This window comes from Microcaecilia unicolor, chromosome 8 (assembly GCF_901765095.1).
Source record: "Microcaecilia unicolor chromosome 8, aMicUni1.1, whole genome shotgun sequence".
NCBI lineage: Eukaryota > Metazoa > Chordata > Amphibia > Gymnophiona > Siphonopidae > Microcaecilia > Microcaecilia unicolor.
The window spans coordinates 208,117,934-208,145,836 of NC_044038.1; the positions used below are offsets into that span (position 1 = coordinate 208,117,934).

The 27,903-nt window shown below is 44.5% G+C and overlaps 1 protein-coding gene across 1 annotated transcript; it reads right to left on the reverse strand.

Moving 5' to 3' along the window:
* Window positions 1–314: 314 nt before the first annotated feature.
* On the reverse strand, window positions 315–14,233 carry C8H20orf85 (chromosome 8 C20orf85 homolog). Its single transcript, XM_030213131.1, has 4 exons — window positions 14,077–14,233; window positions 8,656–8,737; window positions 7,892–7,987; window positions 315–1,538 (listed from the first exon to the last, which is right to left on the reverse strand). Exons 1-4 carry the CDS (start codon window positions 14,130–14,132, stop codon window positions 1,383–1,385), a joined length of 390 nt encoding a protein of 129 aa, XP_030068991.1. The 5' UTR covers window positions 14,133–14,233; the 3' UTR covers window positions 315–1,382.
* Between the last annotated feature and the right edge of the window lie 13,670 nt (window positions 14,234–27,903).

The following is a 27,903-nucleotide window of genomic DNA, read 5'->3' on the forward strand; positions in this document are numbered from 1 at the left end:
AGACCAGCATTTCTTCTTCCCTCCTCCTCCCCATCATGCCCAGTATCTCCTCTTCTCTCCCACTCTTCTCACCAAGTCCAGCATCTCTTCTTCCTTCCCTCTCCCCCTACAATGTGTCCACCCCTGCCCTATCTAGCATCTCTCCTTCCTTTCCCTTTACCATGTCTAACACCTATTCTTCCCTCCCCCTCCCCCACTGCCACCACCACAACCATCACCCTATCTCCATATTCTTTGAGGCCCCATGCATGCTCTAGGCCTGCAGAATTCTGCTCTCTTTGATGCTAACTTCTGATTGGAGGGGATGGGATGCAGCCAGGTTGAGTGCATAAGGAAACTCAAAAGCCTCTCTGGCTGCTCTTGTTGGCGTCTGCTCAGTCCCCCAAATGGTGCCACCCTAGGCAGATCAACTTTACACTTTGCAATTTATTTCTCCCTAGTCCACAAATCTGGCAAAAAGAATTTTATTTTCCATAGAATCTCAAAATTGAGACAAACCATTTGAAAAAATAGAACTCAATAACTGAAAACCAAACTGAGCATGCTCAAGAATATGCCAAATTTTAGATGAAAAAACAAACTAATCTAATGATGAACGAAGATGCTGATTATTTAATAAAACAAATTAATCTGTGATTGAAATGAGCTTTTTGTAACATACTCTTGAGGTCGCAAAATTCGGTTTGTACACAACAGGTGATTCTATAAAATGAAAGAGGCAATTTTCTTTAGACACAAAAAGTATATACAGTTAATCTAACAGATACAATTATACACAAACTCAATTTTAAATTTTAATTTTAAAGGAAAATCTTTTAAGATAATCCAGTTCTACTGCATATATTACAATATGCATGAGATCTGATGAGCAGGTAAGACATTTTCCAAATTTTACTGAAATCCTACTATCTATACAAAACTATCATTTTGCTTATCTCTGTAAGCTCCAGGCTTCAAACAGGTCCCTAATTTTCAAGAAAGTATAAATGTATGCTCAGTCTACAACAAATATATTTGCTGCCTTTATGTGCTGATTTCACACCCTGAACACAAGTCTATAATAAAAAATAATTCATCAGTGACCTTTAACGCACAAATTTAAACACTAGTTGCAAAGCTGGCTTCGGGCAAGGAGAAGGTGAAAGAAGCTTTCCTATCAGAACGTTCTTGAGCAGCGGATGTTTTTATGGTGTATTATCCATTTTACAAGTATTCTCAATAGTTTGTTCCAGCCTGTCTCATGTGCTGTTGGAAATATGTAGACACTGCCATTTACGCTCCTGCTTTTAATGTCACCATTAACACTGCTCATATTGCTACTTCAAAGCTAACAGAAGTCAAGATGGAAATGCGTTCAAGGCATTTGTTTGTTGATATCAAAGTCATTCAATGGCTTCAGTTGGCCAGTTCATCTGCTTTAAAAAGTCAAGTTTGCCATGGTGCTCTCGACCATAACGTTCTAGCTCCAGTCCTGGGACTGCGGACCGCCAGCCAATAAATCTCTGTGTAGTTTGAGGAACCGGAGGAGACGGATTAACCTGAAAATAACAGCAACAAAATAAACATTTGTTTTTGTGTTAAAAAAGTAAAATATAAAAACAAATACAACAGCATGTACTTTATTTATTGATCATCTTTTTGATTAAATCTACCCATGATGGTGAACAGCAAGAGTAAGCCGTAACATAGGCAACAGACAATTACAGCAGTAAAAATATTCATACAATGCACACTATGATATAGGGGCCCTTTTACCAAACGGGAGTAAAAGGTGGCCCGCAATGGCATCAGCATGTGGGATTGCTGCACGCCGAGGCCACCTTTTACCACTGTGGGCAAAAGTGTTTTTTTTTAAACAGGGGCAGTAAATGGCCATGCGATAATCAAAAAATTGCCGTGCAGCCATTTATTGCTGAAGCCCTTCCTGGTCAGGGCTCCAGTGATAATCGGGCAGGATGTGGTGCTGCCCAATTACCGCTAGGCATACCCACTGGTGCTAGATATGCATGGCAGGTCTGGAACTACCGCCAGGTGATAAAAGGACCCCTATACTTATATGCTAACATAATCAGGGCAATTCTATAAATTGGCACCTCAGTTTAGGTGCCCAAAAGCTATGTTCTTTGTGCCAATTCGATAAATGGCATCTTGTCTCCAACAATCTGTTTATAGAATACTAGTGTAATTTAGTATTAGCGCACCCATATTTGGGTACACCCTCTTATTTATTTATTTTATTGCACATAACTAGGAGACATGCCCATTTTTTACTTGCATGTAAAATTTAGGCGCATAAATTCCAATTAAATCAAATTTTACAAGCCAATTATTGGTGCTAATTAGCTCATTCAATTAAATTGCACATACAAATTGGGCGCAAGCACAGTATTTGGTGACTTTTATAGAATTAGGGGGTTTCTGTCAAGTTCTCTGTCTCTATTAGCATTAAAAAATGACAAGTGGGTGTGACTAGACTTTTTCCACATTTGAGGATGTAAATAGTTGGGGATTTGGTAAAGAATTCTTCACCCACAGAAATTCACTGCAAAAGCAGTTACAAGAGGATCTTCAGTTGCAAAGTTTCAGTGTACTGGAATGTGCTGCAGGAAGAGACAGCTTTTATTTCTGGGTATATAATATTTAGGTGGGCTCTGAAAACCTGGCTGTTAAGTGAAGGGATAATAGTAGGTTTATTTTTGGATTTTTAAAAATATGCAGTATTTTTATTTATTTGTAATTTTAATTTTAAAAGGCTTTGTCTTTTAATTGTGTGTATCTTGCCTTATTTGTTTTTAATTGTATGTATTCTGCCCTGAACTGAAATTGGTTAAGTGGATTATAAGTATCTTATTAAACTAGAACACCATTTGACCTTCTGCTACATGGTTGATACATTAGTCAGAATGTTTTCCAGAACTGTCCAGTGTTTCACAGTGGCTTATATACCAATTTACAAGTTTTTGAAGGGATTTCATAATGTCTTCAGCAATCTCCTTCCAATACAACAGAAGGTGGAGTAGTACGAGAAAGTTCACAGTCATTTACATAAGTACATAAGTATTGCCATACTGGGAAAGGCCAAAGGTCCATTAAGCCCAGCATCCTGTTTCCAACAGTGGCCAATCCATGTCACAAATACCTGGCAAGCTCCCAAAAAAGTACAAAATATTCTATACTGCTTATCCCAGAAATAGTGGATTTTCCCAAAGTCCATTTAATAATGGTCTATGGACTTTTCCTTTAGGAAGCTGTCCAAACCTTTTTTAAACTCCACTAAGCTAACCGCCTTTACCACATTCTCTGGCAACAAATTCCAGAGTTTATTTACACGTTGAGTGAAGAAAAACTTTCTCCGATTCATTTTAAATTTAGTACATTGTAGCTTCATCGCATGCCCCCTAGTCCTAGTATTTTTGGAAAGCGTAAACAGACACTTCACATCTACCCATTCAACTCCACTCATTATTTTATAGACCTCTATAATCTCCCCTCAGCCGCTTTTTCTCCAAGCTGAAGAGCCCTAGCCGCTTTAGCCTTTCCTCATAGGGAAGTCATCCCAGCCCCTTTATCATTTTCGTCGCCCTTCTCTGTAGCTTTTCTAATTCCACTATATCTTTTTTGAGATGCGGTGACCAGAATTGAACACAATATTCGAGATGCGGTCGCACCATGGAGTGATACAAAGGCATTATAACATCTTCATTTTTGTTTTCCATTCCTTTCCTAATAATACTTAACATTCTATTTGCTTTCTTAGCCGCAGCAGCACACTGAGCAGAAGGTTTCAATGTATCATCAACGACGACACCTAGATCCCTTTCTTGGTCTGTGACTCCTAACATGGAACCTTGCATGACGTAGCTATAATTCGGGTTCCTCTTTCCCACACGCATTAAACGTCATCTGCCATTTAGATGCCCAGTCTCGTAAGGTCCTCTTGTAATTTTTCACACTCCTCCCGCGATTTAACGACTTTGAATAACTTTGTGTCATCAGCAAATTTAATTACCTCATTAGTTTCTCCCATCTCTAGGTCATTTATAAGTGTTAAAAAGCAGTGGTCCCAGCAAAGAGCCCTGGGGAACCCCACTAACTACCCTTCTCCATTGAGAATACTGACCATTTAACCCTACTCTCTGTTTTCTATCTTTTAACCAGTTTTTAATCCACAACAGAACACTACCTCCTATCCCATGACTCTCCAATTTCCTCTGGAGTCTTTCATGAGGTACTTTGACAAACGTCTTCTGAAAATCCAGATACTACGTGCTGATAGATTGTTTAGGCTCTTGCTTTGCTCTTTCATCAATGGGTTTACATTGGCTAAAGCAGCTCTGCAAGACACAATGGTTTCTCTGCTTTACAACTGGAACATCTGGGTGACTTGCTTGGTAAGGGGATCCGTGCCTGGAAAACAATGTGTTCACTGTAGTCTTCTGCCAGAACCAAAGCTGAAACATGCCTCTGAAATTTAGGAGGAATCACTTTCTTTGATTGTCCTCTCACTGAGGAGCAAATACAGGAAATGATATTCATCACTTTCACACAATTATGACACATAGTCCAGTGCATGCACAGACGTGCAGCCACCAAGTGAAAGGACTCCTTGGCTAATAATTCAATACTGCAGACAGGGCAGGTGTCAGGCATTCAAGGGCCCAGGGCAGACACCGGGGTGGGAGCCTCCTTTAGCTTGAGGGAGGTCTGTGGCCCTCTATGGTATGGGGGCCCAGGGCAATTGCTCTGTTTTCCATCCCCTAAACCCAGCTCTGACTGCAGAGAAATGTATGGGAATCACAGAAAACAAACAACTATTTTACAATACTGTAAAAGGACACAGATGTGAAATTCAGAAGAGGAAAACAAATGAGTCCACAAAAGCAGATACACGTCTTCTAATAGTTAAAAAGGCTTTTATTCTTGCCACTTTAAAACACAATCCGACTTGAGAGAGGCGAAACGTAGCTACGTCGGGTTGTGTTTTAAAGTGGAAAGAATAAAAGCCTGATGTGCATTCTGCTTTTGTGGACTGTAAAGGACACAGTTGTCCTTACTAAACAAATTCTATAGATTGTGACTCTGTTATGTATGTGAAAAGGCACACTATAATACTTATAGTCAAATTCTATAACTGCAAAAGTACAAGCATTTTCTTTGCATCTTCTAATTCTTACTTCACAGTTATTTTACTTTCAGGTTGGCCAGCTAGCATCAATTATTTTTATGGTACTTTTTTTTTTTGAATTTTATTTGCAAAGTGAGAGGAAGTGACATTTTTTATTCTCTCTGCCTGCAGTGAGCTGAGAAATATTGCCTTTTTTCTCCGGAATGTTCTTCCCTTGTGAGCTTCAGAATTACCATAAAATTTCATTGCTCCTGATAGTTGCACAGAACCAGTGATGAGTGCGGATCAGGTGGGACACCCTGGCCTAGCACAGCAGCTTCATTAACAGAAGAGCTAAAGGTGCTAATGTGAAATGTGTATGGTGTCAGTATGTTATGAAATATTTAAAGGCAGCTGTAAACTGCTTTTGTTAAATGTTAAAAAAAAAAGAGAGAGAGACACTCTGTTACCGTAGGTTTTAAATACATTTGGGTATATTAGGTACGAACTGTAGGATATGTTTGGAGAAATATGATGGGGAAGGTGTGGATTTTTAAATGTTTTACTGGGAGGAAGGAGGCAGATTGACTTCTTTTCCTTGTAAATTGATTCAATAGTTTTTGTTAACTTGCAATATATACAAAATTATTATTAATAATAATAATCATTATCATGATCATAATGACATGGCAAAAATCTGGCGAAAACTATGTCAGATCATACCTATTGTTAGAGAAACCTTGGTCGGAATGACACCAAGGCTGGCTAAATTCCTACAAAACCTTAAGTAGAGGAGTGTGGTAGCCGTGTTAGTCCACTCTTAAGGTTATCAATAGATTTCTATTGATAACTACAAAACCTTGAAATTCCAGATTTCTCAACAGCAGACTTACAAAACTCAGTTTTGTTGGGTTCAAGCTATATTTCTGGGTGACACCTATATCTAAACTTCTGGGTGAAGCTTGAATTCTCAGGTGTTTGTGTTATGCACTATAATAATAATAATAATCCTAATTAAACTGATGTGTTTTCTATGCACCATATAGAATTTTATTGTTAGAAAGAGATTCAGTCTAGGGAGCTCAGTCATAGCAACTGATCTGCTGGAGTTTGGTAAGGTGAAGAAAAATAAAACAAGAACACAGTAACATAGTACTATATGGTCTATCTAGTCTGCCTAATAAGGTGGCTACAGTTGTACCTTTGTTTAAGGTTGTACCTGCCGCTCCGTGCAGGTTATACCCTTCTGTGCCTTTGTTTAGGGTTGTACCTGCCATGCCATACAGGTTACATTCCACTATGCCTTGTTTAAAGTGTGAAGGTCAAAAGAAAGAAGTAATATTGTATTACATGCTTCTAGCTAAACCCCTGTTTTTTTTGTCTTCTTCCTACACGACTCCCCAGAGTAAAACCAAATAGGAATATATTTATGTTTTTAGTTTCAGTAATACGGGATAAGAAATCCCAACACAAGTGGAAGTAAGTTTCTGAACAGGGGTGGGGACACCCTCTCAATTAAATAAGGATTTTTTTTTCATCGTTCAGTATAAGAGAACAGAGCATCTACAATTTTACAACTCATGAATGAGGCTATGGCTTTGGTGAAAGGATCTGAATTAAAAGTATCAAGTCGTGACCTTTTGGGCATAAATATGAATATGACGATGACAAGCAAAAGGAGAAAGGCACCAGCTCTGATAAATTAAGATGGAAAAAATAAGAACACAAGTCAAGAATAGGGATGTCCAAATCAGAACATCCCAAACAGATGTCCATCTCACATGTATTTTCGAACAGGATCTTGATCTGTCCTTGCCATTTTCAGAGCACAGACTGTAGAATCCTGCCCAGCACTGGACATACTCCCCAAATACTGGAGTTGTCGTTAAAGCCCACTCCAGCCCATCCAGATCTGTCTAGCAATAATTGGAGCACAGACCACAGAAGTCTACCTGGCATTGGCCTTATTTCCTCCTTAGATGAAGAGATCTCACAAAACAGGAAGACATTCTGTGCAAGCCTTCTACCCAGATGCAGTCTGATAGTAATATGTTTTTCTGTTAGTATTAATTGCAGTGAAACCTGTTAATTATTAACAGCACTGGGCCAAAACCTACGTGGTTGACAGCTGCTTTGGTTTTATTTTTCAAAATGTAGCTTTCAGTGTGCAATAGTGTACAAGTGTTCAGGAAAATAATAGGGATCCATTCAATAGGTAGGTTTCTAAATACCATTAATGAAAGATTTATCAGCTAGGTACACATGCCACTGGACAGTGGCACTTTTCACACACACTGCACAGCTGCTCTTGAGGAACAGGTTTCATGTGCCAGAGCCGGTGGTTGGGAGGCAGGGCTGGTGGTTGGGAGGTGAGGATAGTGCTGGGCAGACTTATACGGTCTGTGCCAGAGCCGGTGGTGGGAGGCGGGGATAGTGCTGGGCAGACTTATACGGTCTGTGCCAGAGCCGGTGGTTGGGAGGCGGGGATAGTGCTGGGCAGACTTATACGGTCTGTGCAAGAGCAGGTGGTGGGAGACGGGGCTGGTGGTTGGGAGGCGGGGATCGTGCTGGGTAGACTTATACGGTCTGTGCCAGAGCCGGTGGTGGGAGGCGGGGCTAGTGCTGGGCAGACTTATACGGTCTGTGCCCTGAAGAGCACAGGTACAAATCAAAGTAGGGTATACACAAAAAGCAGCAAATATGAGTTATCTTGTTGGGCAGACTGGATGGACCGTGCAGGTCTTTTTCTGCCGTCATCTACTATGTTATGTTACTATGTTATCTGACCTTAATGTATGTTTCTATCGGGGTCACAGGACGAACTTGAAAATGTTCTGGAAGATTTATCTTCACTTTTTCTTTCTTTTTCTCATTTTTTATTAACTAAAAAAAAGAAAGAAAGAAAAGTATTTCAAAATGATAAAACAAAACCAATAGCATCAATTTGCTCAGAGTTCTAGGAGACCTACTGATTCTGAAAAAAATTGGATTCTTTTTCCAAGCAGTGAGTCTATAAAAGCTTTTATTGGATCAACACATATGATCCTTCTTCAAGACTTCATAAAGGTGCACGTACTATTAAACGAGTAAATATACCACAACAACATATATGCTATGCATTCTGCTTACTGGTGTAATCTGAGTTCTTCTATTTGCAACCAGTCTGGCAATCTGACTGGCTAAGAGGGCCCTGGAGACAATCCTGAGTCACTGGAACGTATCACCAGAACATTAAAATGTTATCACAGAGGCTTGTTTATCAGAGCTAATCTTTTTTATTTCATAATACACACAGATCCAAGAATCCTTTTCCAATTGTAAATGACAGATATAGGGAATGGATCTGGAAAACAACTGAACTGGAATAGGAAGGGAAAAGAAATGAGACCAGTTTGAGATGAGGAGGGCAAAACAAGTGAAGGTTTGGAATGCAACACTGGGTTTGACATCCTGTTAATTTCTAATTTCTAAACTGCAAATTCCAATAGCTTCCTCCCAGGATGGGAGAAGAACTATGTCCATTCAGGTTATTAGATTTTTCTTTTTTTTACCTCCTCAAAGGGTGTGGTTAAAAACCCCCAGTTGTATGACCACGCCTTAGCAGCTTTATTCTCATTCTCAATATGATGCTTCCTGAAGAAAAGCAAGAAAGTATCAATCCTCTTCGACCAAGCAGGAAGTACTGGACAGTAAGAGCATGGAAGTATGCATTTTTGCTTTGACATTAAAAACATGTCACTATTTACATACAATACCACACTCAGGGAACACTACCACATACATTTCTATCCACATGGGTGAAGCTCTGTAAACATTACATCACTGTACCTGAAAAGCATTGGAATCATGACCCTAATAGAATAGAGGAGGTTATGATAACCTGGGACATCCCCATCCTGACCAATAAAAAGTTGAATGCATGAAAACCAGACATAGTGGTAAAAGAGGAAAAAAAAAACCCAGAATGGCGTTAATTATAGAGGTATCAGTCTCAAGCGATTACTTTGAATCGTGTGGAGAGGGAGAACATCTTCATGCAATCCAAGACCAAGAAAATGTGGCAGAAAGATACACAAATATTTCCCATCAATTTGAGTGCCACAGTCTTGATTTAAAAGAATTTCCAAACCTACTCGGATAGGTTGTCTATACACGTTACAAACTCCAGAGGAAAGCTCTCTTTGGCATGATGCAAGTTCTAGGGTGAGCGTTAGCAGTAAATTTGAGAGACTGAAACTCCACATTCCGTTGCTTAGGAATGAAATTTATTACTGTCATAGTATGTGCAAAACTAAGCCATTTGGAGAAATTGCCCTGGGACAACCTTGGTTTTACAGCTATGAGATTTGTAGCCTGGGTTCATATGGAAGCCCAGGTCACTGCAGTAAATAAACTGGCCTTCTTTCAAGTATGCCAGCTACAGCATCCCCATAATTTCCTTGACGGTCTTACCTTTATCATGATTAGACCAGCACACGTCATTCCCACGTGGATTACTGCAAAATCAATTTACACTGGTAGAGAAAGGGCAATTCCATAACTGAGTGCTGCCATTTTCATGCCACTTTCATGGGTAAGTGGAAGCAAAGCAGCTAAGTGCCATTCTGTAAGGGCAAGCGGAAGTGGCACAGTGTGTAAATGCAAGGGGGTGCTAACACTTACACAATACTGTAAGTTACATGTGCTGTTGCCACATTTAGGTGCCTGGCTTGCGCTAGTATTCCTATAAAGGGTGACAGATGTCATTACAGAATAGGCTGTCACCATGCGACATCAGGCTGCCTAAAAGGAGGTGCCCACATAGAATTACACCAATAGTGGGGATATTGTGTTCAGATATCTATGGCGTATTTTTATGTCTAGTTATATTAGATATTGTATTTCAATTTGTAATCCACTTTGATGTTTGTTGTGAGAGGAGAGAATATCAAATTAATCAAGCCAAATAAAAATCAAAATCAATTTCAGAAAAACTAAGCCAGCGCTTACAACTCATTCAGAAAACTGCAGCTCAAATGCTGTGGAATGTAAATAAAATGGAAAAAAAAAATCATTTCTGTTCTAAAATCTTTGCATTGGCTCGTGGTATGCTACTAGGTGAACTAAATCCTGGCATTGGCCTGTAGGCCAGCCATCGCCTCGAGAAAGAGAACAGCTTCACGCTCAATCCCAACCCTAGAATATCTCACCACAGACCATCAGACTAACTTCTAACCCTTTCCGAAAACTTATTAAAAGCCTGGCTTTTCAATGTGGCCTTTGGTCCAAAAATGGCAATCTGACCCTCCTCTCAAGAGATGTCCCCAGCTTCAGATGACTATCAGATACGCAGCAACAATAGTCAAAATGCTCCTGGTCACTTTAAACACTGGATCTCCATGTTCCCTTTTTCCAATGCTATTGCCTATCTATATCTATAAAAGGCAACCCCAACGTTCTGAAGCCTCCACGGAAGTTGAGGCGCCCGAGATATCCGGTGTGCCCTGGAGTGTCTGCACCGCCCTCGCGTCAAAACGTCATGACGTCGAGGGCGGAGCTATTGACACTCTAGGGCCGAAAAGGCCCACAGCGAACAAGGCAAGTAGCTTCGAGGGATGGAGGGAGGGGGCCTCTTGCTAGCGCCCGTTTCATTCCGCTCAGAAACGGGCATTTTTTCCTAGTTGTTTAATATCTCAGATGTTACCTAGAATGTATTTACTAGATGTTTGTACTATGACACAGACCTTATACTAGTATAACATGCTTGGAGTTCTGTTAGTTAGAAAAGCACAAAATAAATAAATGAAGATGAGGACAATGAAGATATGTTACCATGTACGTTAGTTTTTGACAGGGACTATTGACCATAGCTCCTTCTGGAACCTGGTAAGTCTACACCATTGAGTTTGGCATTGATCTTTTTTCAAAACATATGGGCATGACACCCTCTACATCAGGTTGGACGAAATAGGGATAAGGTCAGAAACTACCTAAAACTAGTTCACTTTTCCTCTCTTGGACATAGAACATACACTCACCAGAGCTTTAACAACATTTACATTTTGTCTTTGATCATTAGATAAACATACAACTAAGATTCAAAACAAAGACCCCACTTGTGCAATTAATAATAATTAAATATTCCATGGAACAATACGCTCTAGAGTGTGATCTTATAAAAATAATCTTCATTTCTTTGTGCTAAAATCCCAAGTAGCCCATCATGATGACCAGAGATCCTGGAGCATGCTATTTCCAATTTTTTCGTAATTAAATCTGCACATATTTGGAAGCAGATTGGAATGTCTAACACTTCTTCCTAATACCCAGTAAATGAAATATATTTTCAGCAGTTCTAATCAGTTGCAAAGTCCATTAGAAAGATCAAATTCAACTGGCATTACTTTTTAAAATTTATTTTTTTACAGAGTTGCCCTTAAAAACTGCTTTCAAGGAGTTCTCCAGCCATTAACATGCACAATTCATTCTGCAGAACTGATACATATGGCTACCCACACATTTCTCAGGATATTTAGCATGGGGGGAAAATGACAGACCATCTTTCCTGTTTATTTGTGGTATCTCATATTGCTATCATCTGTTTTCAAATCACTGATTTTGGGCCGATCATCAGAAGCAAACACAGGTGCTAGAGGCTATTAGCGCCATACTAGTGCCTGCGTTTGCTACCGCCCCAAGCTCAGAGCCCCCAAGCACATGACCCAATGTGTTCATGGGCTCTGAAAGCAACTAGCATGCAAATGCATGGAAAACAGAGCTCTTTGCGCAAGTAGCATGCAAATGCATGCTAAACGTATTCCTCCTCAATGATCAGCGAGCAGAGTGCCAAATATTGGCGCGCTGTCCGAAGCAAACCCTACACCAGCTTGGAGTTGGCGTTAGGATTGGCAGACCATTGCAGAGGAATGGTGAGCCCTGTCTAGCATGCATTTGCATGCTAGCAGGCCCCCCATTCCCTCCAATGCAGCCCCCCTGACACAAGTTCTGGGGGGGGAGTTGGAGATCCGATGGGTCTCCAGCTCCCCTAACCCCTAGCATCCCCCGAAGAAATGACCTGGTGGCCCAGTGAGTAGGCCGTGAATCAAGCCCCCCCCCGACTTGGTGGTCTAGCGGCCCTATTCCCCGCTCCCCCGTACCTTTGTTGGAAGAGGGAAGTAGACATCCTCCTCTTCCAGCAGCACCGCCTCGAAAATGGCGGCGCCCAGCCCTGCCCAATGTCGGGGGGCTTGATTCGTGGCCCACTAGGGCTTTTCTTGGGGGGATGCTACGGGGGGGGGGGGGGGGGGCGGGGGGGTTAGGGAGGCTGGACACCCACCAGATCTCTAGCCCCCACCTGGGCCATGCTGTTTGGGGTCTGGTGGTCCCATGGACCTCCAGCCCGTGTTTGACAGGTCTGGGTTTTTGACAGCGCAGACCTGTCAAACAAATACGGGAGGATTATATCCTCCTGCACTTTACCCTATGATCAGAGATAATAGCAAGCATAAATTTACATGCTATTATCTCTGATCATAGGGGCAGTAAAGCCCAACGCAGTTCCAGCGCTATTTTTTGAGTGTTGTTTGGAACAGCGCGGGCCTTTCGATCAACTGGGCATGAATAATGAGCCAACCACTCAGAGCTGCTAAGTTACCCAGTTCCAGGCTGGAGATTTTGGAGAAGTCCTGGATTTTTCATTATCCATCCTGGAGTATTATGGAATTTATTGCACTGATTTCAATGGGCAGGATTAGGCACTAGAGGGTCTTTCACAAAGTTGCGCTACTGTTTTTAACTCCTGGTAAAAATCAGCTGGCGGTAAACGTTGGGTCGCCATAGGCGTTTACTCCCAGCTGATTTTTACTGCAAGCTAAAAAACGCTTAGTACTTCCTGCATTAGGCCATTTTTGCCACATTAGGTGTGCATTAGTTCCTAACACAGCTTAGTAAAAGGGCCCCTGAATGACAAGTCAGACTCAGAGCTGTCAAGTTACCTAGCCCCAGGCTGGAGATTTCGGACCACCTCATCCTGGTGCATGAGCATGAGACAACTTCGTTGATTAGTGGATTAATCACCAAGCACATAGCACCTGCATAATCTGAGTAGAAGACAGGTTGGACTTTGTGAGGACTAACAACTAAACAGCCCACCTGCGGTGGTGTATAAGGTGGTTTCAACCAGTAGGAATCCAGCAGTTAGCACGAATTCACGCTGTGACTAGATTGAACAAGCGGAACGCTTGACGCTAATGGAAGATTAGCGTTGGTCTGATTACATCTATGCTGTGCGGATCTATGTCACATTATATCTGTGTTAAATGCTGGGATATGTAATAAGGTTTAGAGTTGATTCTATGTGTATTCATATATTGTAAACTTTATATGCAGGCATAAGCAGTGCAAGGTGAATGGTTGGGATGAATGAGTGTTTTAGTTAGTCAGTAGTGTCAGTTTTTTTTTAATAATAATGCAATAATAAATGTTTTTGAAATTTGATAGCGTACTGGAGTGGTTACAGAATAGCATTATGTTTATTCCCATTATTTGATATATTGACAATCATTTGGACTAGCCAAGGCTAAATGATGTACAAAACAAAACAAAAAGTTACAAAGCACAACAGAAAGGAAGTCCATTAAAATCAGAAAAGATATATCAATCATACCAATAATAAGGAGAAATAGGGAAAGGAGAAAAGAGGGGAGGGGACTTGCAGTACTGATTTCAATGGGCAAACTGCTTTGGCATGTAAACTCAAAACCAGGACTGGTCAGAAAGTAACTTGGCATCTCTGTAATTTATTTGTGGTACCTCACATTGCTATTATTTGTTTTCATACCACAGTCACTGGTAACTAGTGACCCGCTCTCCAGTGCCAGGCAGGCTAACTCTAGACCAGATCGCACCCGTCCTGCGACAGTTTTGCGCCCCCCCCCGCACACGCTTTGCAGGTGCCCAAACCTCTCCCTCGCCAGGACCGGTCCCCGTATTACCACATCCTGTCCTTGGCCAGGTAGTTCACTACTTCCTTTTTGCCCGCGTCCGCCATTCTGTTCCCAGGGGGGGTGACTGCACCATTAACCCCCGATCCGCGTCCCTTGCTCCGTCTCCCGGGGCAACGCGTGTGACGTGAGGGGGCGGGACGCGGAGGAAGACGCTGAAGTGCGAGTGGTGAGCGCGCGCGCGGGTCCTCAGCGGGACACGGGAACGAGCCGAGGAAGAGTTTGCGAGTTAAAGGCAGTAGGGTATGCTTGGGACCAGAACTGGGCTGAAATGTTACAGTAGATCTCAGGTATTGTTGTGCCCCCCCCACCCCTCCTAAATCTTTATACTCAATTTTTAAATAGCAAAAGATGGATGAAAGATTGAATAAATCGGGGTTGTGACTGGCTGTGTTCCGCCAGCAAAAGTCTTCTGTTTACAGCATCCTCGGTAATGCGCAAACTCCTTACTTGTCCTGATTTTGGCACCACAATCTGTATGAAAAGTTAGCTCTAAAGAATGCCGCCAAGCAGAACTGTGCTGCACAATAACATTCAAAGCAGAGCCACAAAAATGTACTATGCGTTTTTTTAAACCGCAGGCACAAACATTCTAATTTTATAAACTTGCACACAGAACGCTCAGTGTGCAAAGTTGTGTACACAAATGATAGAATAGTGTTAGTTGTGCATATAACAATATAATAATTTGATGCTAATTGGCAGAGCTATTGTTGATATTGGTTCACCTATTTTTTCCTCTGTTGATTATACATTTTTGTATAATCACTACAAGTTAGGGCTGTGCATTGGTTAGCGTGCATTCACGTCATTAATGCAACCTTACATTTAGTACATGCTAAATTAATTTAACATATGTTCATCTACAAATTAATATGTGATAGATTGATTAGCCTGTGTTAAGTTCTAATGCACATTAACTTTTTAAAATTGAATTTGTGAAATTAACCCCAAAATGGCCACAAATTATGGGAAAACATAAAAGAAGCCAAAATGTTTGCCTTCTATACTTAACTACAACAAGGCACAACACTGTATGTAGAGGGATGCGAGACCATATGCAGAAACTCATTATGGGACCTCATTTGCATATATCATTAGGGGCCGAAAAGCAAGGCTATATATGAGAAACACAGATGCTCAATAGTAGGGCTGGTCCTGCTTGACCCTTGGATGGGCTGATAAGACTCAGGCAAAACAAACAAACAAAACAAATAAAAACAGAGGAATTGATTGGGATGAACCAAACCCAGTTGGGTATAGGTGGAAGGTAGGGGAAACTTTAACTGAATGAAGTTGCAAGGAATTTCTTCATTTAGGATCAGGCCTTTTCCAAAGAGAATCTGGTTAACTCCCCCCCCCCCCCCCCCCATGCGTCTTACAATATAAGCTTGAAATACAGAGGGCTTTTCTGGCTGTGATATTAAGGAGAATTTACTTTTGATCTGGGACAGTGCATTTCTGGAAGAAAACATGAACATTTGATTTACCAATCTCCAGCATGCAGCATAAACCAGTGCCATGTTCATGGTCCCTGTGCAGGCTTGAACTGTGGACTGGAAAGTTCAGATAATCATCAACATATTTTATAGCTGTACGTGGGAACTAAGGAAGTATTTATAGCTTACAAAAAGTTCAGGATGTTCCAGAGCACTAATATTTTTGGCCCAGCATCAGTTTTTTTTTAAAGTACAGTTTTTCACTTTGCTTTTATAGAACATTTTTGGGAAGAAAATGCAGCCAGCTGGTCCTTTTTCTCTTAATTCTGTGATGCAGAGCATTTTTTACTGAGTGACTGGAGTCTGCTCTTTGTATTGAGCTGTTCTTGCTAATTCTGTGGGATGATTATCCTCTCTGGTATAAAAAGGAAAGACAGGGAGGACATATGGGAGAATTTTATAAAGTTTTTCTCCACATGTAAACCAGAGGTTACATATGGCAAAAACGTTTATATAATTGTGTGGCAGTATATACACATATAAGTATGCGTGACGAAAAGCAGAGCTGTTCTGAGTGCTGTAAGAACATTGTGGCCACTCAAAGTGCAGGGGAGATGGGGATGAAAGAAACAGTCCATGACCATTGTTTCACCTATGGTGGCTGTGGAACGGGGGGGGGGGGGGGGGGGGGGGGCGCTAAGGGGCATGTCACAGAGGGCACAATTTCGGCTTAGAATGCTCTTGGTGATAAGGTGCTGCATATTTCTGCAAATGCCACACATAGGTGTTCCTAGTGGATGAAGGGGGAGGGGGAGTTGTGATATATTCATGTACAGTACTTTATAAAATAGCTGAGTACACACTAACCCCCGGATTCTAAATATACTATGTAAGCCACAATGAGCCTACAAATAGGTGGGAAAATGTGGGATATAAATGTAATAAATAAAAATATGGTGCTTTGAGTTGAGCGTGCTGCACACATTTGGCCATGTGGACAAATTGTATGCATAACTTAATTGAATAATAAGCCAATCAGTGCCAATAATTGAACAATAGAAAGCAATTATCGACACTAATTGGTACTAATTAGAATCTACACGCACATCTAGTTAGGCGTATTCTTTAAAGAAGCACATAAATTCTAGTGAGTATCAGTAGTATCACCAGCAGTGACCAATCCAGGTCACGTGTGCCTGGCCAGATCCCAAAACAGTGCAATATATTTTATGCTGCTTATCCTAGAAATAAGCAGTGGATTTGCCCCAAGTCCATCTTAATAATGGCTTATGGACTTTTCTTTTAGGAAACTATTCAAACCTTTTTTAAACCCCGCTAAGCTAACTGCTTTTACTACATTCGCTGGCAACGAATTCCAGAGTTTAATTACATGTTGAGTGAAGATATATTTTCTCTGATTCATTTTAAATTTACTACTTTGTAGCTTCATTGCTTGCCTCCTAGTACTAGTATTTTTGAAAAGAGTAAACAAGTGATTCAAGTCTACCCGTTCCATTCCACTCATTTTATAGACCTGTATCATATCTCCCCTCAGCCGTCTTTTCTCCAAGCTGAAGAGCCCTATCCACTTTAACCTTTCCTCATAGGGAAGTCATCCCATCCCCTTTATCATTTTCATCACCCTTCTCTGTACCTTTTTAAATTCCACTATATCTTTTTTTGAGATGCGGTGACCAGAATTGAGCACAATATTCGAGGTGCGGTCGCACCATGCAGCGATACGAAGGAATTATAACATCCTCATTTTTGTTTTCCATTCCTTTCCTAATAATACCTAACATTCTATTTCCTTTCTTAGCCGCTGCCACACACTGAGCAGAGGGTTTCAACATATCATCAACGATGACGCCTAGATCCCTTTCCCGGTCGGTGACTCCTAATGTGGAACCTTGAATTACATAACTATAATTCGGGTTCCTCTTTCCCACATGCATCACTTTGCACTTGCTCACATTAAATATCATCTGCCATTTAGATGCCCAATCTCCCAGTCTTGTAATATTTCACAATCCTCTTTTGATTTATCAACTTTGAATAACTTTGTGTCATCAGCAAATTTAATTACCTCACTGGTTACTTCCATCTCTAGATCATTTATAAATATGTTGAAAAGCAGCGGTCCCATCACAGACCCTTGGGGAACCCCACTATCTACCCTTCTCCATTGAGAATACTGACCATTTAACCCTACTCTCTGTTTTCTATCCTTTAACTAGTTTTTAATCCACAATAGGACACTATCTATTATCCCATGATTTTCCAATTTCCTCTGGAGTCTTTCATGAGGTACTTTGTCAAACACTTTTTGAAAATTCAGATACACAATATCGACCGTCTCACCTTTATCCACATGTTTGTTCACCCCTTCAAAGAAATGTAATAGATTGGTGAGGCAAGATTTCCCTTCACTAAATCCATGTTGACTTTGTCTCATTAATCCATGCTTTTGAATATGCGCAGTGATTTTGTTTGCTTGTTCTACTGTGCTTCTGGTGATATTTTGCGATCTTGGTGTGTGCTCTGACCCAACTCCATATCCATTTCATTTAAATTCTATCCTTGCTACTTCTGCTTACGCTTCTAAATTCCTCACTCTGACATCCTCCTTTAACCTCCGACTATGCTCTACCACCCCTACTCACCGTAATGGCCATTGTCTCGACCTCGTTCTCTTCTTTTCCTGCTCACCTTCCAATTTCTGCACCTCAGTCCTTCCTATCTCAGATCATCACCTAATCACCCTCACACTTCATCACCCTCCCCCTCAACCTCGCCCAACTATAACCACTGCCTTCAGGAATCTCCAAGCTGTCGACCCCCCTATCCTATCCTCTCACATCTCCAATCTCTTCCCTTCCATCTCGTCTTCTGAATCTGTCGACACGGCTGTCTCTACCTACAATGAAATTCTCTCCACTGCTCTGGATACCCTAGCACCATCTGTCTATCGCCCCACTAAGCGCATTAATCCTCAGCCCTGGTTAACCCCTTGCATCCGTTACCTTCGCTCCTGCACCCGATCTGCTGAACGACTCTGGAGGAAATCTTGCACCCTGTCAGACTTCACCCATTACAAATTCATGCTATCCTCCTTCCAGTCCTCCTTATTCCTTGCCAAACAGGAATATTATTCTCAATTAACCAATTCTCTTGGCTCCAACCCTCTTCGCCACCCTCAACTCCCTACTTAAAGTGCCCTCCGCTCCCACCCCCCTCACTCTCTCCTCAAACACTAGCTGACTACTTCCGCGATAAAGTGCAGAAGATAAACCTTGAATTCACTTCCAAGCCTTCTCCTCCCTGTGACTTCTTAACCCACTCCTTCAACCAACCTAACCTGGCCTCCTCCTCCTCCTTTCCTGAGATCACCGAAGAGGAAACTGCTCGCCTTCTTTCTTCCTCTAAGTGCACCACCTGTTCCTCTGATCCCATTCCCACCAATCTGCTTACCAACATCTCTCCTACAGTTAACCCCTCAATCTGTCACATCCTCAACCTCTCTCTCTCCACTGCTACTGTCCCTGACACCTTCAAGCACGCTGTAGTCACACCACTTCTCAAAAAACCATCACTTGACCCCACTTGTCCCTCCAACTACCGCCCCATCTCTCTTCTACCCTTCCTCTCCAAATTACTTGAACGCGCTGTCCACAGCCGCTGCCTTGATTTCCTCTCCTCTCAGGCCGTCCTCGATCCGCTTCAATCCGGCTTTCGCCCACTACACTCGACAGAAACAGCACTCTCTAAAGTCTGCAATGACCTGTTCCTTGCCAAATCCAAAGGTCACTATTCCATCCTCATCCTCCTCGACCTATCTGCCGCCTTTGACACCGTCAATCATAATTTACTTCTTGACACACTGTCCTCATTCGGGTTCCAGGGCTCCGTCCTCTCCTGGTTCTCTTCGTATCTTTCCCAACGCACCTTCAGAGTATTTTCTAATGGCTCTTCTTCCACCCCCGTCCCGCTCTCTGTTGGGGTTCCTCAAGGATCTGTCCTTGGACCGCTTCTTTTCTCGATATACACCTCTTCCCTGGGCTCGCTGATCTCATCACATGGTTTCCAGTACCATCTCTATGCTGATGACACCCAGCTTTACCTCTCCACTCCCGACATCACAGTCGAAACCCAGGCCAAAGTTTCGGCCTGCCTTTCAGACATCGCTGCCTGGATGTCCAACCGGCATCTGAAACTGAACATGGCAAAGACTGAGCTCCTTGTCTTTCCACCCAAACCCTCTTCTCCTCTTCCCCGTCTCTGTTGACAACGCCCTCATCCTCCCCGTCTCTTCAGCCCACAATCTTGGAGTCATTTTCGACTCCTCCCTCTCCTTCTCTGCCCATATCCAGCAGACAGCTAAGACCTGTCGCTTCTTCCTCTATAATATTAGCAAAATTCGCCCATTCCTCTCTGAACAGACCACTCGAACCCTCATCCACTCGCTCGTTACCTCTCGTCTTGACTATTGCAACCTTCTCCTCACTGGCCTCCCGCTTAGCCACATATCCCCCCTTCAATCTGTCCAAAATTCCGCCGCACGTCTTATCTACCGCGCGAACCGATACTCTCATATCACCACTCTCCTCAAGTCGCTTCACTGGCTCCCGATCCGCTACCGTATACAGTTCAAGCTTCTCCTATTGACCTTCAAGTGCACTCAATCTGCAGCCCCCCATTACCTCTCTACCCTCCTCTCCCCGTATGTTCCCACCCGTAACCTCCGCTCTCAGGACAAATCACTCCTACCTGTACCCTTCTCCACCACCGCTAACTCCAGACTCCGCCCCTTCTGCCTCGCATCACCTTATGCCTGGAACAGACTTCCCGAGCTCATACGCCATGCGCCCTCCCTGCCCATTTTCAAGTCCTTACTCAAAGCCCATCTCTTCTCCCTTGCTTTTGGCCCCTAACCACCTTCCCCATTCATGATACCTACACTGACTACATAGTTTGTTACCTTTAGATTGTAAGCTCTCTTGAGCAGGGACTGTCCTTCCCCATGTTTAAACTTGTACAGCGCTGCGTAACCCTGGCAGCGCTATAGAAATGCTAAGTAGTAGTAGTAGTTCTCACCTATCCCTGCTCCACTTCTGTCCATTCCTCCCTTCCCACTGTCTGCAGTTCTATCCCCATGCATACATTTTAACAGTTTCTTCTTCTGTTACACCTAAAATGTAAACCACACTGACCCCTGGAAAGGGGATATTAGCGGTATGTAAGAACTGATTTGAATTGAATATGAATTGAATTGAATCCCCATCCCTTGCCTCCCCCCCCCCCCCCCCCGTTTACCATTCTTGTATGCAAGTTGGTATGTTATGGTGTGTATGGAGTGCTTCAGCCACTTGTGTCTGTCTTTGGTGTGTGCTTGTCAGTGTTGCTGTCCCATTGTTTGTGTGTGTGTTTGAGTGTGTTTGTGACTGCAGCACAGAGTGATGACTGATCTCTTCATAGGCTGTTGATAGCATGTCAAGGGTGGGGGTGACAGAGGAGAGGGAGAGGCCGAGGGTGAAGGCAGATGTAGAGGGTGTATAGGCCCAGGACCAGGACCTGACTGATAAAGAATGTGTAACTAGGTACCGCTTTATTAAAGAGGCCATAGTGCACCTCTGTGAACAGCTGCAAGATGACCTGGAGCCTAGTGCTTGGAGAGTGCATGCCCTGCCAGGTCCATGTGAGAGTCACCACAGCCCTGGCCTTTCTGGCAATTGACACATTCCAAACACCTCTAGGAGCTGCAGCAGGAATCAGCCAACCAGCTGCCTCGTGCATCATCACCCACTTTCTTAAGGTCTTTTTGGAAAGGGACACCCTTCATATCTGTTTCCCCATGCCTGAGGCAGAACAAGAAATCATGACAGCATTTTATGAGTTCACCCAATTCCCCTCTGTGCTGGGGGCCACAGATTATACACATGTGACCCTCAGGCCATCTGCATCCAGTGAGCCAGAATGCAGAAATCGAAGGTCCTACCACTCCCTAAACATTTTTATTTATTATTTATTTATTAGGATTTATTTACCGCCTTTTTGAAGGAATTCACTCAAGGCGGTGTACAGTAAGAATAGATCAAACATCAGCAATAGGCAACAGCAGTAAAAATATTCAAGTAACAATACAAAATATGGCAACACAATACGTAATAGAACATTATAATTGGTAGTGAAGGGTAAGGCAAAGCTGTAACATATAGATGAGTAAGAAAGTAGGAAGAATTTGAAAGTAAGGTGACTGATTTGAAGAAAGTTGCACATGAGGTCAGAGAGATGGTTAAATATTATCTCAGTTAGGCTAGGAGTGGATAAACATGTCCCGCTGCAGTATGAGCAGCCCAAGTCAATCCTTGTGTGTGTGTGAGTGAGACTAACAAGTTAGTTACTTCTTCCAACGTGCAGGTTGTCCATAATGCATCACTGGAGATAACAGATGTGTGTGCCAACTTTCCCAGATCCTGCCACAATGCCAATGTCCTTTCACGCTGTGGCATCCACGATGCCTTTCAGAGTGGAGAAATCAGAAGGGGATAGCTACTAGGTGAGGAGTATCCTACAAACCGTACACCCTTCTAAGCATTGACTACATCTCTTTCTCTACAGGTGTGTGACCACTGTGGGCCCAGTGGTCTGAAGGATGACACAGAACACACTTGTAGGAACTTCCAACACACAACAAAGGGTGCGTGCACCTTCTGTAATATCTTCACTCCTCTCCTCAATATAGGTGACCATGGCTGTCCACTGAGGAGCTGGCTGATGACCCCTATTGTGAATCCCCAGCAGGGGCATAGCCATGGACGGGCCCAGGCCCAGCCACTTTCCCTCCAGGCCCGCCCACCCAAGATCCCCTCGCATGTCCTCCCCGCCGGCGCTGCCTCGGTCCCTGCATTATTCTTTTCTTCGCCCGTCGCGAACAGCGCTGCTGTTCATTCACACAGGCAGCTCCGCTCCCCTCTGCCGCGTCCATCTGGCCCTACATAAAGAGGAAGTGCGTCAGAGAGGGCCGGATGGACGCGGCAAAGGGGAGCGGAGCTGCCTGTGTGAATGAATGGCAGTGCTGCCAGCGACGGGTGAAGAAAAGAATGCTGCAGGGGACCGAAGGTCGCATGCAGGGTTACAACCCCGCACACATTTTTCATTTTGGTTTTTTTTTGCAGGGGTGGTGGAGAGAGAGAGGCAGGTAAGAGCAGAGCAGAGCATGGTGCCCATCCATCCAAGCTATTGGCCCACCCAAAAATTGCCTTCTGCCTACTACGCCACTGATCCCCAGAAGAGATCAGATTCAGCAGGGCCCACGTGTGCCTTCTGAAGATCAGATTCTGGTGAATAGACTGCTCTGAGGGCGAGCTTTTGTACAAGCCAGCAAAGGCCTGTGAGGTTTTAGCTGTAGAGGGAACTGGATTATAGATATCTGATTTATTTATTGTGGGACCCTACATAATAAACACTGCTACAAAAGGGTCTTTTATTTTCTCACAAGCTGCACACTTAAGGTCATAATTAAAAAAAGAGGATTTTTGGCCCTCAGATGTCATCAAGCCACCTGCAAATCCTTTATTTACACCCTGCTGCCTCACTGTTTATTAGGCCTAAATATCAATTAGGCCCACATTTAATAAGCTAAGGCTCCAGTGGAGCTTTGGAAAGGTTACTTATTGTCCTAGTTAATTAATTCCCACAGCTTATTCGCTGATCCTGGATTCTTTAAGTTTGATTGTGTTCATTCTATCTTACAGTCTTTTATTCCCAAAAACGTTTTCTGCCTGTTGTTTACCTAGTTGCGATTGAAGAAGCTGCTGGTAAGTTGAAGGACAGCGTTCAAGCCGGTCAATTTTTACGAATTTGTAAATTATGCCCATAAAAAGGAAGTGTCGCGTGCCCGAGGACCTTGGCACACTGTCAGGCTTCTTCCCCGGGAACACTGGTTTCGTGAGTCCTTGGACCACTACCGTGGAGCGGCAGTGGCAGGCAAGATCACCTACAAGGTAGAGATGAGACAAGACTGGACTGGAACCCCGGACTGGAGTTCTACACAGGAATACTCAGAACTGTAACACACCGGACGGGTGCGCACTGGAGTGGGGCCCTCTGGACTGGACACACTGGAGTGGCCTCACAGGACTGGAACATACAGGAGTGAAACCCGCTGGACTGGAACCCACTGGACCTAGGCTTCACCTACACTTGACTGCCTTCCCCTCGGGTTGAGCCCTCAGGTTCTGGCAGCCGGTAGGACTTACAGGAACCGCAGGAATGAAGGTCCAGGAGTGCCCCCTGGCCCCTAGGCGATGGCAAGGCAGACAGGCAGGGAATGTCCGGGTTCTGGCAGTAGGCAGGTTCAAAGCAATGGTCACAGAAGGGCTGGAAACCCACAGAGCAATAACACAGAAGGGCTGGAAACCCGCAAAGCAATAAATACAGAAGGGCAGAAAACCCACAGAGCAATAAACACAGAAGGGCTGGAACCCCACAGAGCAATAAACACAGAAGGGCTGGAAACCCACAGAGCAATAAACACAGAAGGGCTGGAAACCCACAAAGCAATAAACACAGAAGGGCTGGAACCCCACAGAGCAATAAACACAGAAGGGCTGGAAACCCACAAAGCAATAAACACAGAAGGGCTGGAAACCCACAAAGCAATAAACACAGAAGGGCAGAAAACCCACAGAGCAAATAACACAGAAGGGCAGAAAACCCACAGAGCAATAAACACAGAAGGGCTGGAACCCCACAGAGCAATAAACACAGAAGGGCTGGAAACCCACAAAGCAATAAACACAGAAGGGCTGGAAACCCACAAAGCAATAAACACAGAAGGGCAGAAAACCCACAGAGCAAATAACACAGAAGGGCAGAAAACCCACAGAGCAATAAACACAGAAGGGCTGGAACCCCACAGAGCAATAAACACAGAAGGGCTGGAAACCCACAAAGCAAATAACACAGAAGGGTAGGAAGCCCACAGAACAATAAACACAGAAGGGCTGAAAACCCACAGAGCACAAGACAAGGAAAGCAAACAGTGCTAACAGCACACTAACCTCGGGACCTAAGGCACTGCCGAGGAAATGGCAATGCAAAGGCCAGGACTGTAGTCTCCAAGTCACTAATAAAGCTCATCAACACCAGAGCCACAGCTGCAGCAATCACCTTGCAACCAAACAGAGGCTTGACACACAAAGCAGTCATCCCATAGGAAGGAACAGCGGGAGCCATCTTGGATACTGGCAAGGAGGCAAAGCCCACACATGTGAGATTCAGTAGGGCAATCAGCACACAGAGCCAGAGAGAAACTAAGACAGAGACAGACACAGAGACAAGCAGAAGCCAGCACAGCCACTGACTCCCAGAAACAGGGTAAGTATGAGGGTGGTCACGGCCACAGACGTGACAGTACCCCCTCCTCAAGACCCCCCTCTCGGTCTCCCTGAGGAGTTCGGGTGTCCAGGGGTAACTATGGTGAAACCTCCTGATGGGTCTCAAAAGCCCGACATAGATCACTGGACTGGAAGTCACAAAGAAGTTCAAAACTGGCAGACAGGAGCGGAACTTGTCAACAGGTGGCTCCTTCCAATCACCGCTGGGCCCACTCAGGAACTTGGATGCATCAAGAGGAACCACATTCAAAAAGAACCCTTCTCCGAGGGAACCCACAATGTCCTGGACCTCTTGGCAATTCCATATAATGACAGGAACAAAGCTGGAGCCACTACCCCAGCTAACATCAACAGCTGGGCCGGGGCCCGAAGTGGCAACCCAGTCTTGACAGGAACTAGAAGTCTGAACAGCAGTAGATCTGGAACTGGAACCTGGGTTGGCATCCAAAACGGGGCCGTGATTGGGACCCAGACTGGAATCAACCCCTTCACTGTAACTGGAACTGGATTCAGGAGCTTGACTGGAACTAAAACTCAGAGCAGGCTCAGCATCTTGGCTGGAAGTGGAACTAGGAACGGACTCAGCATCTTGGCTGGAACTGGAACTTTGAACAGGAGTAGAACCGGGACTGGGACCCGGACAGGAATCAGAAGCTTGACTGGCAGGGCCCCTCAAACTGGACTCAGGAGCTTGGCTGGGAGCGCCCCGCGAACTGGACTTTAACTGAGGCTTGGCAGAACACACCCTTTGGACAGGGATCGGAGGCTCGAGCGGAAGCGCCACTCGAACTGGCCTTCGGAGCTTGATTGGAGGTACCCTCCAGACTGGAAGCGGAGGTGCCACCTGAACCACCCTGTGGACTGGCATCGGAGGCTTGGTTAGAAGCCCCCCTCGAACTGGACTCAGTGGCTTGACTGGACGGGTCACTTGAACAAGAACCGGAGACTTGACCCGAAGCGCCACTTGCACAGGAATCTGAGGCTCCATCGAAGGCTTCCCTCGGACTGGACTCGGAGACTTCAAAGGGCGTGCCACTTGAACGAGGACTGGAGGCTCGACCTGGAGCGCCACTTGCATAGGAATCTGAGGCTCCGTCGAAAGCCTCCCTCGGACTGGACTCGGAGACTTCAAAGGGCGTGCCACTTGAACGAGGACTGGAGGCTCGACCTGGAGCGCCACTTGCATAGGAATCTGAGGCTCCATCAAACGCCTTCCTCGGACTGGCCTCGGAGACTTAAGCTTCCTCGTTACTTGGACTGCAATTGGAGGTTCAGTATGAAGCATCCCCTGGACTGGACTCAATGACTTAGGAGGCAGCGCTACTTGAACTGGGGTCAGGGGCTTGGTGCGACGCCTCACTCGGCCTGACCTCAGAGACCTGGTCAGGACCGTCCCTCGGAACGAACTCAGAGGCTTAACTGGCGGCTTCACTCGAACAGGATTTGAAGACTCCACTTGAAACTCTCCTTGGACTGGACTCAGCGCCGGTGGACTGGAATCCCGAATAGGAACTAACCCGCTATGGTACCGCAGGCTGCTCTGCTGAGGAGACCTGAGCGGAGGAATTCCCCGGCGTCTTCTTTCGGCCTCAGCTTCAGGAGTATCCCGCAGAGCTGGCTCCTCCAGAAGTCTGAGGCGGTACTCACAGAGCGAGATAGCAGGATTCATGTCAGAAACTGGGCTATGGCGGACCAGACGCCACCAGAGACACTTTCTTTCAGCTGCTGCTTCAGGAGTAGCCTTCAGGGCTGGATCAGACAAAAGTTTATCTCGGTACTCCCGAAGCGTCATAAAAGGACCCAAAAAAGAAACTGGGCTGACATAAGGATCAGAGTCAAAATCAGAAACTGCACCCGGATTGTCCACCGGGAACGAACTCATGGGCAGGCAGCCCACTGGGAGTGATGATCTTGCCGGACTCATGGCCTTTGCATTCTGTCGCGTGCCCGAGGACCTTGGCACACTGTCAGGCTTCTTCCCCGGGAACACTGGTTTCGTGAGTCCTTGGACCACTACCGTGGAGCGGCAGTGGCAGGCAAGATCACCTACAAGGTAGAGATGAGACAAGACTGGACTGGAACCCCGGACTGGAGTTATACACAGGAATACTCAGAACTGTAACACACCGGACGGGTGCGCACTGGAGTGGGGCCCTCTGGACTGGACACACTGGAGTGGCCTCACAGGACTGGAACATACAGGAGTGAAACCCGCTGGACTGGAACCCACTGGACCTAGGCTTCACCTACACGACTGCCTTCCCCCTCGGGTTGAGCCCTCAGGTTCTGGCAGCCGGTAGGACTTACAGGAACCGCAGGAATGAAGGTCCAGGAGTGCCCCCTGGCCCCTAGGCGATGGCAAGGCAGACAGGCAGGGAATGTCCGGGTTTTGGCAGTAGGCAGGTTCAAAGCAATGGTCACAGAAGGGCTGGAAACCCACAGAGCAATAACACAGAAGGGCTGGAAACCCGCAAAGCAATAAATACAGAAGGGCAGAAAACCCACAGAGCAATAAACACAGAAGGGCTGGAACCCCACAGAGCAATAAACACAGAAGGGCTGGAAACCCACAGAGCAATAAACACAGAAGGGCTGGAAACCCACAAAGCAATAAACACAGAAGGGCTGGAACCCCACAAAGCAATAAACACAGAAGGGCTGGAAACCCACAAAGCAATAAACACAGAAGGGCAGAAAACCCACAGAGCAAATAACACAGAAGGGCAGAAAACCCACAGAGCAATAAACACAGAAGGGCTGGAACCCCACAGAGCAATAAACACAGAAGGGCTGGAAACCCACAAAGCAATAAACACAGAAGGGCTGGAAACCCACAAAGCAATAAACACAGAAGGGCAGAAAACCCACAGAGCAAATAACACAGAAGGGCAGAAAACCCACAGAGCAATAAACACAGAAGGGCTGGAACCCCACAGAGCAATAAACACAGAAGGGCTGGAAACCCACAAAGCAAATAACAC

Coding starts and splice junctions, on each gene's coding strand:
- C8H20orf85 (XM_030213131.1), bottom strand. CDS start 14,132: ATGGCGGACGCGGGCAAAAAGGAAGTAGTGAACTACCTGGCCAAGGAC. Junction 8,738..14,076: donor CTGGCCAAGGACAGGATGTG/GTAATACGGGGA, acceptor GCTTTTCTTCAG/GAAGCATCATATTGAGAATG. Junction 1,539..7,891: donor CGATAGAAACATACATTAAG/GTCAGATAACAT, acceptor TGTTATTTTCAG/GTTAATCCGTCTCCTCCGGT.